Below are 17,468 nucleotides of genomic sequence, written 5' to 3' on the forward strand. Positions count from 1 at the left end.
TACCTTCAAATTAGATGTTGGGTCTATCTTCAAAATAATGGTAAAACAGGCAGATTATTAAAACAATCAAGAGTCCCAATCCTTGGTCATTTGTTGTCAATCTATGGATAAATGTTGTACTTCCTTCAAGTTGAAATGCACATTTATTCAACAATTCTTAGATAGGACCTAAGTACTACAATCAGTAACGTATTGTAGTCAATACTTATAGACATTGAACAATTATTCCTTTATATATTTGTTTCCCAATTTAAGCTATGAGTGAGACCAGAAACTATGTTTTATCTTTTTATCCTCAGAATCTGGTGCAGTGACTGGTATAACACACACACAGAAATAAATACATACCAAAAAGGAGAGTTCTTTACCTAAAGGTGCTGAGAAATCCGGGGAGTCAGAATGAGCAGAGGTCTACATAAACAAATTGCTAAAAACTTTTTCAAAGTAGCATATTTGCTTCATCCAATCCTTTTTGTATGGTATGTTTCAGCCAGACTGATTTTATTAGTAGCAGTTTGTTTGTTACCAGGGATTGAGTCCTGGGGCATTTAATCACTGAGCCATCTCCCCGGCCACATATATATTCTTTTTTTTTTTTTTAATTTAGAGACAAGGTCTTGCTAAATTGCTTAGGACCCCTCACTAAGTTGCTGAGGCTGGCTTTGAAATCACAATCCTCCTGCTACAGTCTCCCAAGCCTCTGGTATTACAGGTATAAGCCACCATGCCCAGTTTAAAACATTTTTTTACTTGGGGCTAGGGCTGTAGCTCAATGGCAGAGAACTTGCCTAGCATGTATGAGGCACTACTGGATTCAATCCCTAGCACTACATAAAAATAAATAAACTAGGCACAGTGTTGCATACCTGTAATCTCAGCAGCTTGGAAGGCTGATACAGGAGGATCTTGAGTTCAAAGCCAGCCTCAGCAAAAGTGAGGTACTAAGTAACTCAGTGAGGCTCTGTCTCTGAATACAAAAAATAGGGCTGGGGGTGTGACTCAGTGGTCGAATGCCCCTGAGTTCAATCCCTGGCACACAAATAAAATAAAATAAAATAAAAGCATTCTGTCCATCTACAACTACCAAAAAAAAACCTTTAAAAAAATCCCACTTTTTTCTTGCCAATTCACAATTCAAGGAACTGAAATCTTAATTTCTGGAGGTATGTATAAAAGTTCCACAAATGATTCTGAAGTACAACCAGAATGAAAACCACAACTGAGTTCACCCTGAGATGTTCACACTGATAGGACAGTTCTTTTCATGTATTTTCACTTAGTTTATGTTTTTTTCCTGTTGTCTAAAAATGTTCTCTTCCCAAACACCACCCATCCTTCAAAAATATCTTCAAATCTTTCCTCCTCCATGAAACCTTTCTAACTATTATAATCAACAATACCTCACTTCTGTATACACATCTTCTCATATATAAAGGTCATTAATATTTCATGTCTATTTCTTCTATACACTGGTGGGCATGGAATACTAATTTCCTTCACTACAATAAATCTAAAATATAAACATAAATGTATATAAACATGCTTCAAACTTTCAAAATTATGTTGCCTTAATACATAGTAATAGAAATCTTCAAGCAATTGGCTGATTCCCTGATTGAAATTTTCATGACCATTATCATCCATGAATGCTAACAGTAAGATTCCTTCAAATGGGCTGAGGATGTGGCTCAAGCGGTAGCACGCTCACCTGGCATGCGTGCGGCCAGGGTTCGATCCTCAGCACCACATACCAACAAAGATGTTGTGTCTGCCGAAAACTAAAAAATAAATATTAAAAATTCTCTCTCTCTCTCTCTCTCTCTCTCAAAAAAAAAAAAAAAGATTCCTTCAAATGTCAGCTTTGCATTTATCTAAAATTGAATCATACAGGTACATACATGAATATTATACACATGAATCCATTTCAAGGGAATCTGTGCTCTATTTTCTAATACTATATCTTTCATGAGCACACTAACGTATGTAGAAAAGGGAAAACATGAAACATTACATATCAATATATTTGGAATCCACATGGTTAGACATACTCAAGATCAAGATATACCAATTTGGAAGTACACTACACAAATGAATTGTTGAAACAGAATCAGATAATTAAAAAAAAAAAAAAAAAAAAAAAAGACCCTTAGGGCTGCAGACAAAGCTTAGTGGTAAGTGCTTGTCTAGCACATGAGGCCTGGGGTTTGGTCCCCAACAAAACACAAGCACACACAAACACACTGACCAAAAGAGGAAATAAAATTATTAGAGAAATAAGGAAAAATCAGAATAAGGAGTTATTAAAAAATATTTAAAACACAATTTTTTTAAATTAAAAATTACATAGTATGACACTAAAATCAGTAACTGTCTTACAAGCTCAAAGTCATTAAAGCACTGCCATAGATCATTCAGGAACATCACAATATGTCTTATAAGGTATCAGAATATAATGTGCCAAATGACACAAGAACAGAGCTGGTCCTCCTCAGTTACTGCTACCTGTGGTCCACAGATTACTAAAAAATTCACTGTTGTTGTTTAATTTTTTTAAATATTTATTTTTTAGTTGTAGTTGGACACAATACCTTTATTTTATTTATTTATATATGGTGCTGAGGAACGAACCCAGGGCCTCACATGTGCTAGGCGAGCGCTCTACCGCTGAGCTACATCCCCAGTTCTGTCATTGTCTAATTTTTAAAAACTAAGCAAAGGGGGCTGGGGATGTGGCTCAAGCGGTAGCCCGCTCGCCTGGCATGTGTGCGGCCCGGGTTCGATCCTCAGCACCACATACCAACAAAGATGTTGTATCTGCCGAGAACTAGAAAATAAATATTAAAAATTCTCTCTCTCTCTCTCTCTCTCTCCTCTCTCACTCTCTCTTTTAAAAAAAAAAAAAACTAAGCAAAGCTTAGCAAGAACTTTCAAAGATCTAGATTTATTTAATGAATGTGTAATACTACTTCTTGTTCTTTAGTTTAACTGCAGCTCCTTTGTGGTTTTCTAAATAGCATTATATTTCCAGGAGTTTTCAAAAGCTAGATATTGCAGGATAGTAACTGAGAAAAGATACAGAAAAATGCCAGAAGAGACAGTGGGACTAAACATCACCTACCAACAGTTTTCTTTTCCAGACACATTTAAAAACCCTAAAGTAGGTCATGAAAAATTTTTTTTTCACAAAAAAGTCAGCTTTCCCCCAACTATCCCTGGTTGTTTCTCAGCTGCAAGGTGATATGCCGGGCCCCTGTCAAACACAATATGCAAGTTCTCCCATTTGTTAAGCTCACTGTGTTGTTTCTAGGCTCTTGCCCCTTAGGAATGCCATTATTCTCCTGGAAATAATGAAAATCATGTTTAGAGAGGTCCTGATTTATAAAGCAGCAAGTAGAGCATTTCTATCTTTTTAAAGGCAGAAGATTCAAGTTATACTATCTAGTTTTTACTCAGGGCCATTAATCTATATAAGTAGTTTTGAACTAAGGGTGATTTTCATCCGTGTGCCTCCCTCTCCCTATACGTGGCACTGCCCACAAGACATTTTTTGGGTGTCATACTGGCAATTGCTATTGGTATTTTGTAAGTAGGAGCAAGAATGTTGCTAACATAGAATACACCAGGCAGACCCCACAACAAAGTATCACCCCACCCAAAATGAACACAACATGGAACAATCCTGTTTCACTATATTTTGGAATGCAAAACACAACTTAATTGATGCTCTGAGTACTTACTGTTTGTTCTCTTAATCTGCTAATTTTCCTCTTTTTCTCTAGCATCACTATCATATAATACTGAGACTGCTAATTTCAAAACAGATAATTCAAAGCATAACATCCTTAAAACACTGAATTAAGAATCAAAATAAGGCAAGCCAAACTGTAATATCAAATAAGGGGATGAAAGAAAAAGTATATCAATATAAAATACTGCAAGATAACTGAGATCAATATCAGCTAACATCAATTTTCTGCTCCAATTCGATACAATGAACACTGAGGAGTCCTGAATGAGGACTGAATGAGGATAATAACTAAGATTTTCACTTCCTCGGGTAGCCTGGAGAAGAAAACATAAATAAAAACTATTATTCACAAGCCTAAGGTCAAGAAGTTTCAAGCTAGCTAAACCCTAAGTGAAGGATTTAACAGGGGGAAAAGAGAAGCAGCTGTTGAGGCTATGAAAAATAAAGCAATCATTTCTGGGAACCAAGTTAGATCTATTATAGGGATGAGGAAATACAAGAAAAATGAGTTCAGTACACACTTACATAATAAGCTAGACACGTCACCCAAGCTAAGAATGAGGGCATGATTATGGGTACAGGATTTGTAAGCAAGAAGACTTGTCATAGCAGGGATATTTCCCCAAGAGGAAGAATAGAGATGGGTTAAGGATCCAGAGGACCTTTACCTTCAGTCCCTTTCTTCTTCTAAGCCTCCCTAAACCCTGTACAGAAAAAAAAAAAAAAAAAAAAGAAAAGAAAGAAAGAAAGAAAAAAAAAAGAAAAGAAAGAAAGAAGTAGTAGTATTAGTTCTGACCTCTCCAGATTACATGCTGATGTCATCACTTTCTAGATCTGAATCACCAGATGGAAAGGTATCTCTGACCCAGACAGACAACACATATCCTTGCATAAGGTGTCCTAAATACAAAAAAGTGACCAGTAAGTCACTACATTTGAGAAAGTCATAGAAGAATTTAAAAAGCAAAGTAGATTTGAGACAACTTAAGCTGAAAGAGTGCAGGAAAGGAAAGCTACAAGAACTTCCAAAGCAATCTGGGACCCTTCCTGGTTTTTTAATCTTTACAAACATAACACCTAGTATAAGCCTAACATTGGCAATACTAAATAAATGAATTTATGGGAAAAAAGGAAGAGGAGGGACACCTGACTCTTTTTTGTATGGATATGTATTATGTGATGTTTAAACTCTGGATCACAATCTTGGCAACACAATCAATGCATATTTTGGAGTAGACTAACAATAAGACACAAATGCACACCTTCATTCATGTCACAGGCACAACGATAATACCACCAAGGCCTAGGAGGAGGAGGTTTTTGAAGAAAGCAAGGAAATGTGTAACGGCATCATTTAAAGAAAAAGGAGTCAACGTGTTCAGGGTCTATAGTCAGTCAAACAGCAGATCCAGACAAAATAAACATTTGTTCTATTACCTTTTTGTTAGGTTGCCATAGGAATCTGTGTTTGCAGGAAAACTGAGTTTCTGCAACCAGATGATAGAGTAGTAAGGTGGGGGAGGAGTAGGCCTGATGAAAGAAAGGCAAGGAAGACAATAAATAAGGTCACATATCTATCGAATCTTTCTATCTAATTCATCTTTTCAAGTTAACAGAAAAGTCCTTTGGGCCTCATATTCAAGATAATCCAATCTCTACTAAAATTATTGTAGTGAGGGAAAGGTGGAGAAAGGGAAAGCAGACACAGAGCCAAATAAGACAAAATAAATGAGATCTGAAGTGCTTAAATGTTTAAGGAAGGTAAAAATTACTTTTAAAATTTGACCAAGTAATAAGAAAAAACCTAGGTGCCCAAGGAATTAGAAAACACTCAACCTGCCAGCAGGCTAATCTTCCTTTTTCAGCTGAACTCTAGAGCTAATCTCTTTGCTCCTTTCCTTTTGGCAACAGATATTTGGAAAAGTAAAGTAACCCCATGTTATTTAGAGAGCTGGAATAGAGTACTCTGAATTTCTAGGGCCTGGCAAAAATATGGTCTCAGGCACTCTTAGAGTGCTGAAGAATTGTGGGCATAAATCAGGACTTTGCACCAATTAATCTCCCCCCCCCTCATTCTATCCTAAACCACAAATACCACCTGTAATGGGTAAGAAATAGAGTCGAAAATATAGGAGCCTCAGAATGGAGTGCTCTACTAAAGCACAAATTACATCATCTCTCTCCTCTGGCCAGAACTCTCCATGGTTTCCCCTCTAAGAAGGCAAAAAAGATCCTTGCCCGCCCCTCCCCCTCCACCACTGCCCATTCAGCCCTAGCCACACTGATCTCTAGCTATTCCTGGAACACAGGATCTTTGCCTCAGGGCCTTTGCATTTGTTAAAGCCTAGACATGGAAAGTTCTTACTTCCCCAACTCACTCCAGTGATTGAAGTTTTCTACAACAGCTCCATAGGGTCTTCACTCAACTGTCACCCCGTCAAAGAGGCATACCCCATCCAACCTACTTAGAAGTACAAACCAGGAGGATTGCTCATGCCTGTAATCCCAGAGGCTTCTCAGGAGGATCACGAGTTCAAAACAAGGCTCAGCAGAGGAGAGGTGCTCTCTAATAAAATACAACATAGGGCTGGGGATATGGCTCAGTGGTGGAGTGCCCCCAAGTTCAATTCCTGGTACCCTCCTCCCACAAAAAAAAAAAAGTACATACTGTCACCCCAGCACTATCTCATTTCAATGCTTTATCTTCTCAGCAGCTCTCAACATCTGACATAAATTTTATTTGTTTACTGTCTACTTCCACTATCATCTTTTGTTTCTTAAGGGTAGAAATCTGGGTGTGTTTTGTTTATATTCCATGTCCAACACCTAAAGAGCAAGGTACTCAGGGTAATATACTGCCGAGTCACTTCCTCAGGGAGACAATATGAACCCATCTTCCTTCCTCCCCCCCCTCAATCCTGTACCCTATAATACTGCAAAGTTCTGAAACGAGCACTAAAATGTGTCCATTTTCCTAACACCAGAAATTAGGGGTCATCCTAGACTTGTCACTCACCTCTATCTTGTCTCTCCACCAAGGAGCCTGGGAGCCAAGCCTGCCCAGAATCCAGGACCTATTTGTGAAGTATTTATGGAACACCTTCATATTCTCTAGAATAAATTCTTACAAGGACTGAACACTGGAAAACTGGTTAATCCTTAACATATTCAATTTGTAGAAGCATCATGAAAGACAACTACTTCTAATACTGAAAGCTTCTCTTATTTAAAAAAATTTTTTTCAAGTTTAAAGAGATTTTTGTTTTTGTCCTTAAAAATCACGTGCATGACTTAGAAGTAAGGCAACCAAGAGAAGAAATACCTTGGGGTCTGGGGATTCAGTGGTAGAGCACTTCCCTACTATGTGCAAAGCCCTGGGTTCAATCCCCAGTACTGGGGGGAAAAAAAAAAACAAAAACACCAACCTAGGTTCCAAGTTAGAGAAATCTACTTTATAGTGAGATTTTTTTTTTTAGCACTACAATAATTAAACCTCTTAGATAAGAACAAATCAGCTTTATCCCAAATTTCACAGTAAAGAATAAAAGTCTGATGTATTTTTAAACGTCTAAAGAGGCATGGTTATATCTTTTTATATTGTATACTTGTAAAACCCAAACATAGTCAGACAGTCCCAACTTTATGTAAGTGCACACGAAGAAGATTCATAAATTCAGAATTAACTATTTGCATGATCTAAAAATTCATTCAGAAAAAAATTTAATCTGAACAATGAGTTCATTTTTGGTTTATCAATTCTGAGGAAGAGACATGACTTTCACATTAATTAATTACCCTCAAATTAGCTAGACATGACACTGGTGGGACTGCTTTCCTACAGTCACAGCTCTATTGCAAGTGACTCAGCAAGCCTTCTCTTCATGAGAAGGCAAACTGCACAAAAGGAGGTGACACCACACAACCTCAGCAGTCCACAGCTACAGGAAAGAAGACCACTAAAGTGCAGAAAACCCAGGCCCAAAGCCAAAGAAGCACTAACAAGTTAGCCATTCCTTTAAAGAATGAATCTGGGGCTGGGGAGGTGGCTCAAGCGGTAGCAATCTCTCCTGGCATGCGTGCGGCCAGGGTTGGATCCTCAGCACCACATACAAAGAAAGATGTTGTGTCTGCCGAAAACTAAAAAATGAATATTAAAATTCTCTCTCTCTTTAAAAAAAAAAAAGAATGAATCTGGCTCCTTATTTATAAAACTGAGTCAATAATACATTGAGGCTGCCAGTGTAGCTCGTTGGTACAGTGAGTACGTACCATGTGCAAGGTCCTAGGTTCAATCCGCAGTACCAATACACACACACACACACACACACACACACACACACACACACACACACACACACTGGACTTCATGGAACTAGGGAGGACTGATTGATAATGCTTTGAAAGAAAACACTTTATAAACTGCAAAAGCCCATAAAAATGTCAGTTAATATTAAAGTGAGAGTGCCAAATGAATTCTACCTTTGAATCCTGAGCTCCAAGGGCTCAGCACCATCTGCACAGTTGCAGGTGAAAGGCAGAGTCAACACAGATCATCTCCAAAGCTGAGCTAAAAGGAAATCAAAAGCACAGCACACCATAATATCAAAAAATTAAACTGGGGGCTGGTGTTGTAGCTCAGTGGTACAGTGCTTGCCTAGCACGTGTGAGGCACTGGGTTTGATACTCAGAACTACATAAATAAATAAATACAATAAAGTTATTAAAAAAATTAAACTGGCAGAATTGAAAAGCCAGTCCAGGATACTCTTTATTTTAAATGGGAGCCAGTGGAAAAATTGATTCAATGAATAAAATGATTATATAGCCAACTTGACTGAACTTCTTGAAAGTTTTTCTGTAGCAATAATACAAATATTTGTCATTAATTATACTTAAATGTTTTTTTTATTTGCATCAGTAATATTCAGCCGACTACTTTGCTTTTGCTTACAAAGAAAAGTAAATGGAAGAAAGATCCATTGGATTTATTATCATCACTAGGAAAGTGAAGGGCAAACCCTTCTCACTGATCAGGAGTCATCTCTGCATACCTAATAATGATATAGTTTTATTTTATTTATTCTAAATTTTATTGTTCTAAAGTGTGGTTAATTTTGTTGTGTAACTTTACATGGTTAAGTAAAATAGCTTATAAAATTCACTAAAAATAATAAATAACCATTCAGTTATTTTTATTATATTTATTGGAAGAATCTTATTCCAAAAAGCACTTGAGGAGTTTGATTTCTTGGCAAATTTTGCCATCCTCTTACTATAAGTTTTATTATTCACTTTATATGCTGATGACAAATACAAAATACCCAGCACAACACCTAGAACATAATAAGCAACCCAAAGAATGTAGTCATTAAACCCAGTAGGCTACAAATTGCATGAAGAAATGGACTCTCCTGTTCTGTGTTATTCAGTCTTTCTCAAGAATCCAGTGCACTATTTGGCTTACAGTTGGTATTCAATAAATACTGCTGAATAAATGGCAGAATATGATTCAAGAGTAATTTCCAATTCTTACCTAGTTTATGGTTACCAGAGCCCCATCTTTCATCAACAGCAAGGGTACGGAAAAACCATACCCCAGAGGAAAGGCACTTAAGTTCCTGTTTATATTTCCTTAAACTCACCACAAAGATTCTCTCCCCTTCTGTCCCAAAACCACAAAATCAATGCTTTGCAACTATGTATCCTTAAACAGTTTTGCATCATTTCCCCTCACAGACAATGTACAAAGTTCCTTAAAACTGCAAGACTTAGTTTAGTTCCCTTTACCTTTTAGAAAGATATTTACAAAACCCTATCAAGTCTCAATTTTCTGGTCAACTCCTTGATCTTTGAATCATAGTTGATTGTCACACAGGCTGCTGCTTATTTCTTTTCACTATATATTTGGTACAAATTAAAATAGGCTTAATTTTTTTAATATATTAAAGTTATATATCAAATTTCACTATACTTCAGAGCAATAAACTTGAGAAACTGACACATATTTCAATGATGTTGCATTCCTTAAAATAAAATTCAGAGATTCTGGACCTTAGGTCCAGTTCAACAAGTCTCACACACACACACACACACACACACACACACACACACACAAATGTGTCATTGCAATTATAACTCCTATATCATCTAAATCAGTATCACCAACTTGACTGCCTAAACTTTATTATCAGGTACAGATCCAAATTCCATAGATTATTTGGATTCTATTTGACTTATTTATTTATTTATTCTCTATGTTCAAATATCTGCTCTCAAAGGATGAGGAAAGAGAAAGTCAACACAAACTCCAAATTGGATTCAAAAAGAAATTTCAAAAAATGTTTTCCAATCATGTCTGAAAAGTTGCAAAGTGACAGAAAAATTTCAAATAGCCACAGTACTCTGAGAGATGCTTGTAAATCTAAATTATGGTATTTCCACTCTGAAATCAGTTTAGACTGTTTACAATCAATTGCCATATATAATTTCAATTGTCTTTTCCTCCAATGAGAAAATATTATTGGTTACATCTTAAATCTCTTTAGTAGAAATACTACTACTAGAGCAACAAGAAGCAAACAAATAAACAAACAAACAAAAAAAAACTCTGCCTCCCTAGAAAGACACACAAGAAACATAATAGTGGTTGTCTCCAAGGAAAGGAACAGTGCAGCTGGAGAACAGATTTTCACCAAATATCTTTGAGAATTCTATACAAAGTGAACATGTAAACACCTATTATTAAAACTCCATTTAACAAAAGTACTTTCAATTTGTCAGATGCTGCTGGCTTCTGTACCCACATAAAAAGATAGTATTAAAGACATACTGAAGGAGTTCATTTTAATGGCATTTTACTGTGAATCCGGACCATCTATTATTCCAGTGCAGAACAACTCACACTAATAGTAGGAAACCCTGCAAAGAATTCTATTAAAATTCATCTGAACTCTCTACAGTTGAGTTACTTGGCTGTATCCCTCCATTAAATTTCAAACATCATTGGAAACAAAAACCTGATACTGTAAGAATTAATGTATCAATTCAAGAAGAAAAAAATGGAGGGGCACTAATGAGTTATTAAATATTAAAGGAGGAACACCCAAATACACCTTTGAAAATTAGCAACATCAAATAAATATATGAAAGCAAAATGCTGCAAATTCCTTTAAAATGTAAACTGTCATGTTGCGCAAATAAGTGAGAGATGTCAAGCCTAGTGCCATCTGCAACATAATTTAAGCAGCTTGAACTTGAAAGTGCAATATGATCTGTTGCTGAACACAATTGCACAATCTCAATTACCCAGAAGATTCTACCAAACAGGAAATTCTTGATGTGACTTTGAGAAACACAGAATCAAAGATTAACACATCCAGAGCCTGGAATTTATTCCAAAACAAAAAAACATTTCACAGGCTCCTTTTCAAATAATACATGCACATGTATTACTAAGACATAAAAAGGCTAATTACTAACTTATTACTAAACATAGAAAATTAAATTTGATACTTAATTTCAGATCAGGAGCTTTCAAATTATAGTGAATCTAAAATACAGTGTACAAAGCCTTAGAAGTTGGAGAGAAGTTAGTAAAATATTTTAAGTCAGGAAATTTTATAGTATGGATTTAATTGAACACACACACATGGTGTAAATTAAAGCTGGAAAATCTCTCGTCCTTTGCTATATGTTCCAGATCCTCATGAAAACCATCGTATACCTCAGGCTGTAGGTGTAGATAAAAGTTCCCTGCAAACTCTCTAAGGGACATTAAAAACACAGTATTCACAGAGATTATCTCAATTAAAAAATATTTACAATACCTCCCTGCACTGTTAACAACTTTTTGATCTTGAGGGTGCCCAACGGATCTGAATCTCTCCTGCTCCACATGAGAAAATTGTTTTGTCAAACAATACTTAAATGAGCAGTGGTATGTGACTAATCAGAGGCTGCCGGTTTCTCAAGCTGCAGTGTTCTTGCAGGCACTTCCACCCCCTCCACGAAAAGGAAATACGCTTTCAACTGAATCGGAAACACACCACTCAAGCTGGCACAGCGCTCAGCAAGATAAAGTCGGTATTTTAAGCTCTATGGGTCGCTGCTAATGCAAGTGCGAATTCAAAAACGACACTACTCAAAACGGGATTTCGACAGAGGCTTACAGAAAAGCCCAGAGAGCCTTTCCTCGCCAGTTTTGTTCAAATGACCGCAGTCCCCGGGTCAGGCTTTGCTCTTTGGCGTCTCCAGGCAGCTCGCTAGGTCCGTCTGCTCCGGAGACAGATCTGACGCCCCAGGTGGGCACACCCCGGGACAGGGTCCTTCAGCTCGACCCTGGCAGGAGAACCCCCAGGGAGAATAGGCCTTTCCCGGGTGCCAGCCCTGGGAGTTGCAACCCCCCGAGAAGAGAATGCACAGGGTGTGAGCCAGGGCCGAGTTCCAGCAGCACCACCACCGCCCACAGGGGACCTGCGTCCTGCACACGCGGCTAACCCCCTACCTGCGTGTGCAGGGTGAGGGGTGCAGGACGGACAGGACTCAAGGAGCAGCAATGCCCTCCCCCCAGGAAAATTCCTGCCGCTTGGCGCATCGCTGAGCCATGGGGACAGGCCTGGCCCTCGGGCATGAGAGACCACCAGGTTCTCCTCGGCCCCAAGCCCAGCGACACTCACCACACGGAGCCATAGGCACCGGAGCCCACCGGGGACAGGTTCTGATAACGCTCAGGCACCTCCCAGATTGTCTTGTTCAGCTCCTGCCGATAGAACGTGGGCCTCTCTTGAGACATTTTCCAGCGGCGGCCGCGGGGTGAGGAGGTGGCCCTGCTGGGCCCCCGCCTGCACCCGCACCCTCTCCCCGGCCCTCGTTGCCCGCCCGCGCGGGCGGGGACCCGGCGCTGGCCGCCCGCGCAGGTGTGGCTCGAGACCCCGCAGACTCCCGCGCGCCGGCGCGCGGCCCCTGTCAGCTGCAGCGGCTGGATGCGCCTCAGATACCCAGGCAAGCCCAACTAAGGGCAGGAGCACGCTCTGAGGCTCAAAGCTGCGCCTGTTGCAGTCTCGCTGCACCAGCTCCCGGACTAGGCCGACGGCGAGTTGCGCGACTGGTCACCCGCTCCAGCTGCAGCGGCCGCTCAGGCTCCAGTGGTCGCAGTTCCAGAGCCAGCGAACTGGAGCCTCTCGCCGTATTCTCGCGAGAACAGATCCCGGGACTCTCCGCGAGTCGAGATTTTACCCAATATGGAACCTGCCAATGGGAGGGGGTTCCTCGGAGGAAAGACTGGGAGGAGCAATTCTCGCGATAAGAGAGCAACAGCTGGTGACCAGAGCAGGAACTCCCTGGAACTGTTCTTCGGGGCTCCAAAGGCTGACCCGGGAACATAAGCCGCGTGCGCCTCACCGTGGTCGGCGGGGAAATCCCTGGCTCCGTGGCGGAAAGCAGTAATGACAGTGTTGGGAAGAGCCAAAAGATCTTTGAACTGCGAAGAGTCAGTCACCAGCAGACGAGCACCTGATACGCAGAGCCTGCTATTTCTAAGAAATTCTTGCATAAATATTCAGGTTTCGTCCAGAAAGGCTGTTGCATCGCGGTCTGTTCAAGGACATATGGCTTACTATATGGAACTCTGTCGAAATCCGTTCAAAAGGCAAATATTAGTCCTTCATCAAAGTTAAGATTTTCCATCCAAACTCTCCTAGTAGTTCTTAAACTTTTACATACACAGTTTGTTTTTTAAAAGCAGATTCCCAGGATCCATCGGAAGTTTAACTGGGTATGTCAGAAGAAGGCATCAAGAATATGCACTTTTATTATATACATCCAGGTGGTTATGATTCAGGAAAATCTCTGCCAAACCTCTTTTAGATGCATTTTAAAATAGAGTTGCTCTGAAGGTTTGAAAGTGACTCTGCCCTGAATAGCCGTCCAATGAAGGGGATTTTAAAGATCTAATTCATACCTCTCAGAACAGGGGAAGGAGTGGTCTTCTGGCGGTGTCACATTTAGGCACACCAGTTGGCCTTTCTTAAACCTTAGTTTTAGCTTCTGCAAGGAAATTTCTGCCCCGTTTTCAACTAATAATGTCGTTTGTCAAGAATATAAATGTGAGCCCGGCATGGTGGCTCATGCTTGTAATTCCAGCAGCTGGGGAAGCTGAGGCAAGAGAATCGCAAGTTCAAGGTCAGCCTCAGCAATTTAGAGAGACCCTAAGCAACTTAGCCAGACCCTGTCTCAAAATTTTAAAAAAGCATTAAAAAAAAAAAAGGTCTGGGGGGTGGTGGCTTAGTGATAAAGCACTAACTCCTGGGCTCAATCCCTAGTGTCAGATAGACAGATATAGATATAGTAGATATAGATTAGATATAGATATAGATATAGATATAGATAATAGATATGAATAGGTGAGGTATTATAACCCTATACCTACACCCACTACTATAAACCTTTTCCTGTTAAGCTTGTTAAAATGTTCACATGCAGCGTTTACAATTTTCAATGTTAACAAACTTGATGTAGGCATAAGTTTATAATAGTGGGTGAAGGTATGGTACCTTATAATGTTCTCTTAGCTATTTCTAGAAATAACTAGGTCCAAGCCAGAGCGGGTTCCGAGGGGCTCCCGCGGCCTGCTACTGGGAGAGCAGGGTATGGGGAGAGCATCCAAATACCCCTCTCTCCACCAGCTGCCATGCTCCTCTTTCTCGCCCCACTCTTGTCCCCCGCCCGTCCGGAACGCCTGCGGGTTCGGGGGCAACGGCTCGGGAACGGCCAGCGTCCGCGCCGCCAGCCAGGCCAGAGCCCTGTGAGATCCCAGCGTCTGCACTCCGCCCCCGCCGGGGCATCAGGTGAACGGCTGCCTGGAGAAGCCAGGGAGCTGAGGGCTGCAGATTGTGAGGAGGGGACCGCGGCGCGGGTCCCAGGGAGAGGGCTGAGTCGGTCACAAGCAGAGCAGGCACGTCGCGGGCGCTCAATATTTGTGCAATGAATGAACGACCGTCGCCCCTGGGGGCTTATCGCTCAGGTACTGTCTCTCCTTTGAAACGCCGTGTGGAATGGCGATGACAAGAGACGGGTCCTTTCACAATCGCCTGTCTGTTGTCAAAAGCCAATGAACTGGCCGGCAGCCCGCGCTTCACCGACTACCGCATCCATCTCCTCAGGCCTTAAGCCCAGTCTCTCCTTTCAGATCTCAGTGCTTTTGTTCATTTTGTTCCCCAATTCCCCACCCCCTTGCCCCTTCTCTTCCCATCAAATCCTGTTTATGCATCTGTGGCCCCTATGAAACTTTCTTCAACAGCCCCATCTCATCAAGTCTCTCTCTTCCACACCCGCATCTACTTAAAGAAATCGTCCAATATTTATCTATCCCGTGGTCAGTGGCTTGATTGTCACCTTGAACAATTATCCATTTCCAGCCACTAGACAGAGTTACTGAAGGGTACTAAAGGTAATGAAAGCTCTTTGCTTATGCCTTTTCTAAATTTCCAGTTCACTCCCCCAAAAAACTTAGGTGGTTACAGGTAAAAGATTGTTGCTGAGGGAATTACAAATGCTTATTTTTAAAATTTAATACCAATCCCCAATTAGTATTTTTGCCTCAGCCCTCCTATCCCCAGCACTGCCCAACAGTGCTTTCGGTAATAATGAATATGTTTTCTTTCTTTAAAAAAAAAAATATCTTTTATTTATTTATTTTTACATGGTACTGAGGATCGAACCCAGAGACTCATGTGTGCAAGGCAAGCTCTCTACCACTGAGACAGAACCCCAGCCCTTAATGAATAGTTTCTTATCTGTACTATTCAATATGGAAGCCAGGGCTGGGGATGTGGCTCAAGCGCTCGCCTGGCATGCATGCGGCCCGGGTTCGATTCTCAGCACCACATCAATATGGAAGCCACTAGCCACATGCAGCTGTCAAGCACATGTGGCTGTCAAGTTGCTAGTGCAACTGAGGAGTTGATTTTTTTTAATTTTTTAATGTTTATTTTTTAGGTGTAGATGGACATAACACAATGTGGTGCTGAGGATCGAACCTAGGTCCTGCCAGTGCTAGGCAAGCACTCTACCGCTGAGCCACAATCCCAGCCCCTGAGGAGTTGATTTTTTAAAAAATTTAATTAAGTTTAATTTAAATAGCCATATATAGGCAGTGGCTAGCATGCTGGACAACACAGCTCCAGACCATGTCACTGACCCAATCTGTCTTCTCCAAGTATATCTCCATGCATAATATTGCTCTTGCTCCAAGACTTTAAATAGCTAACAAATCCAGGTTCAACCCAGCATTCAGGATCCTCTGAGAACAATTTTCAACATACTTTCTTAAATTTAACACTGCCTTGAACCCAATCTGTTCAATTACTTGCCTTTTATTGTCTCCAATTTTATCCTGTTCTTTCCCTAAAATACCTATTTCTCTTCCCTGCTCTCAATTAAGATAGAACTCAAACTGTATTTCTCCCATGAGAGGTAGTATCTTACCCATCCTCCATGCTGGGATTCTTATTACCGTTCTATAGGAGGTTATATGGTATTAAGATGTGGCATTTATTTTGGAATGAGAAAGATTGGGCTCAAATTACGGTTTTGCTCTTTAATTGTTCTGATTCTAAGGAACTCATTAAACTCATCAGAAAAATAAGTATAATTATTACCAAGAAAAGGCACCTGCCCTTTGGAAGATCTTGGTATAGGGCAGGCCAGCAGGAAGTGATAATTTCTATTTTTTCCACCTCTAAACTCTCTCAGCACTATATTTTTGTATTATTCTCCTAACTTTAAAGTCTTTTCTTTTGTATCCCCAAAGCACTAGTATTCAACAAATGTTAGTGGAGCACTAGGTTACTTGACCATGAGGGAAGTAGGATTCTTGAGTCTGAAACCAGTGAGTGGATATAATAGCAATTTATAAAATTATGAACATAAAAGCAGATGAGCTCACCAAATCCTAATTTGATAGATGGGAGCCACATCTTGTTATATAAACAATGTACATTGAAAGCAATAAAATGAAATTCTACTTTCCATAGCAAACTAATAAGATATCATACATCCAATGGGTACAATAATAGAAAACATTCTGCTTCAAGAGGATATTACAAGAATTCCTGGAAGATAAACTATAATTTATAATGAAAGGATATGAGAATATTTTTCTACCCCATTGTCCCCAAACCACATCTAGCTTGGCGAGGTGCTTTGTCAGAAGTACACTGTGTTTTTAAAAATATGTAATATAGGACTGAAGGATGTAGCTCAGTGACAGAGCACTTACCTAGCATGTACGAAGCCCTGGGTTCAATCCCCAGCAACACACACACACACACACACACACACACACACACACAACACACACGCGCGCGCGCGTGTAAAGTAATGGATAACATTTACAAGTCAGATGATTTCACATAAAAGTTTGGAATTATGGCTTCTTCTGGAAAAGACCAGCTCTGTACTCACTGGGCCCACCAAGACCCATGGCAACAATTGCTGGAGCTAAGCCAGCTGCTGCCTTCACCAGACCCCAATATCATACATTGCCGGTTTCATACCAACAGGGTCTTGGTGCCATGTACAGAACAAAATGGGATTCTAGATTTTGGGTCTGACCTAGGAAAGCAATTTTTATAATTTCAATATTCTTAGCAGGTTCCTTAGGCTTCCAGAAACAAGTAAACTATAGTAACAAGTTTATTTGGAAGATTATGTGGAGAAACTA

General features: G+C 40.1%; 2 protein-coding genes across 7 annotated transcripts in view; one reads left to right on the forward strand and one right to left on the reverse strand.

The window, feature by feature from the left end:
• Positions 1 to 12,967, reverse strand: part of Mapk14 (mitogen-activated protein kinase 14) — a 71,968-nt gene extending 59,001 nt beyond the window's left edge. Inside the window, exon 1 of one of the 2 annotated variants that reach the window (XM_005318767.5) lies at positions 12,424 to 12,967. In XM_005318767.5, coding sequence (XP_005318824.1) covers positions 12,424 to 12,539 — 116 coding nt within the window. In that variant the 5' untranslated portion in view covers positions 12,540 to 12,967. The remainder of the gene's footprint in view (positions 1 to 12,423) is intronic. The other variant, XM_005318766.4, reaches the window with a different exon arrangement.
• Positions 12,968 to 14,329: 1,362 nt separating this feature from the next.
• Slc26a8 (solute carrier family 26 member 8) overlaps positions 14,330 to 17,468 on the forward strand; it is a 68,655-nt gene continuing 65,516 nt past the window's right edge. For 2 of the 5 annotated variants that reach the window (XM_040282564.2, XM_005318891.4), the window contains exon 1: positions 14,332 to 14,768. In XM_040282564.2, coding sequence (XP_040138498.2) covers positions 14,729 to 14,768 — 40 coding nt within the window. In that variant the 5' untranslated portion in view covers positions 14,332 to 14,728. Of the gene's footprint in view, positions 14,769 to 17,468 lie in introns of all 5 variants that reach the window. The other 3 variants (XM_078020123.1, XM_078020120.1, XM_078020121.1) reach the window with 3 other exon arrangements.

Source organism: Ictidomys tridecemlineatus, chromosome 8, assembly GCF_052094955.1.
Source record: "Ictidomys tridecemlineatus isolate mIctTri1 chromosome 8, mIctTri1.hap1, whole genome shotgun sequence".
NCBI classification, from domain to species: Eukaryota; Metazoa; Chordata; class Mammalia; order Rodentia; family Sciuridae; genus Ictidomys; species Ictidomys tridecemlineatus.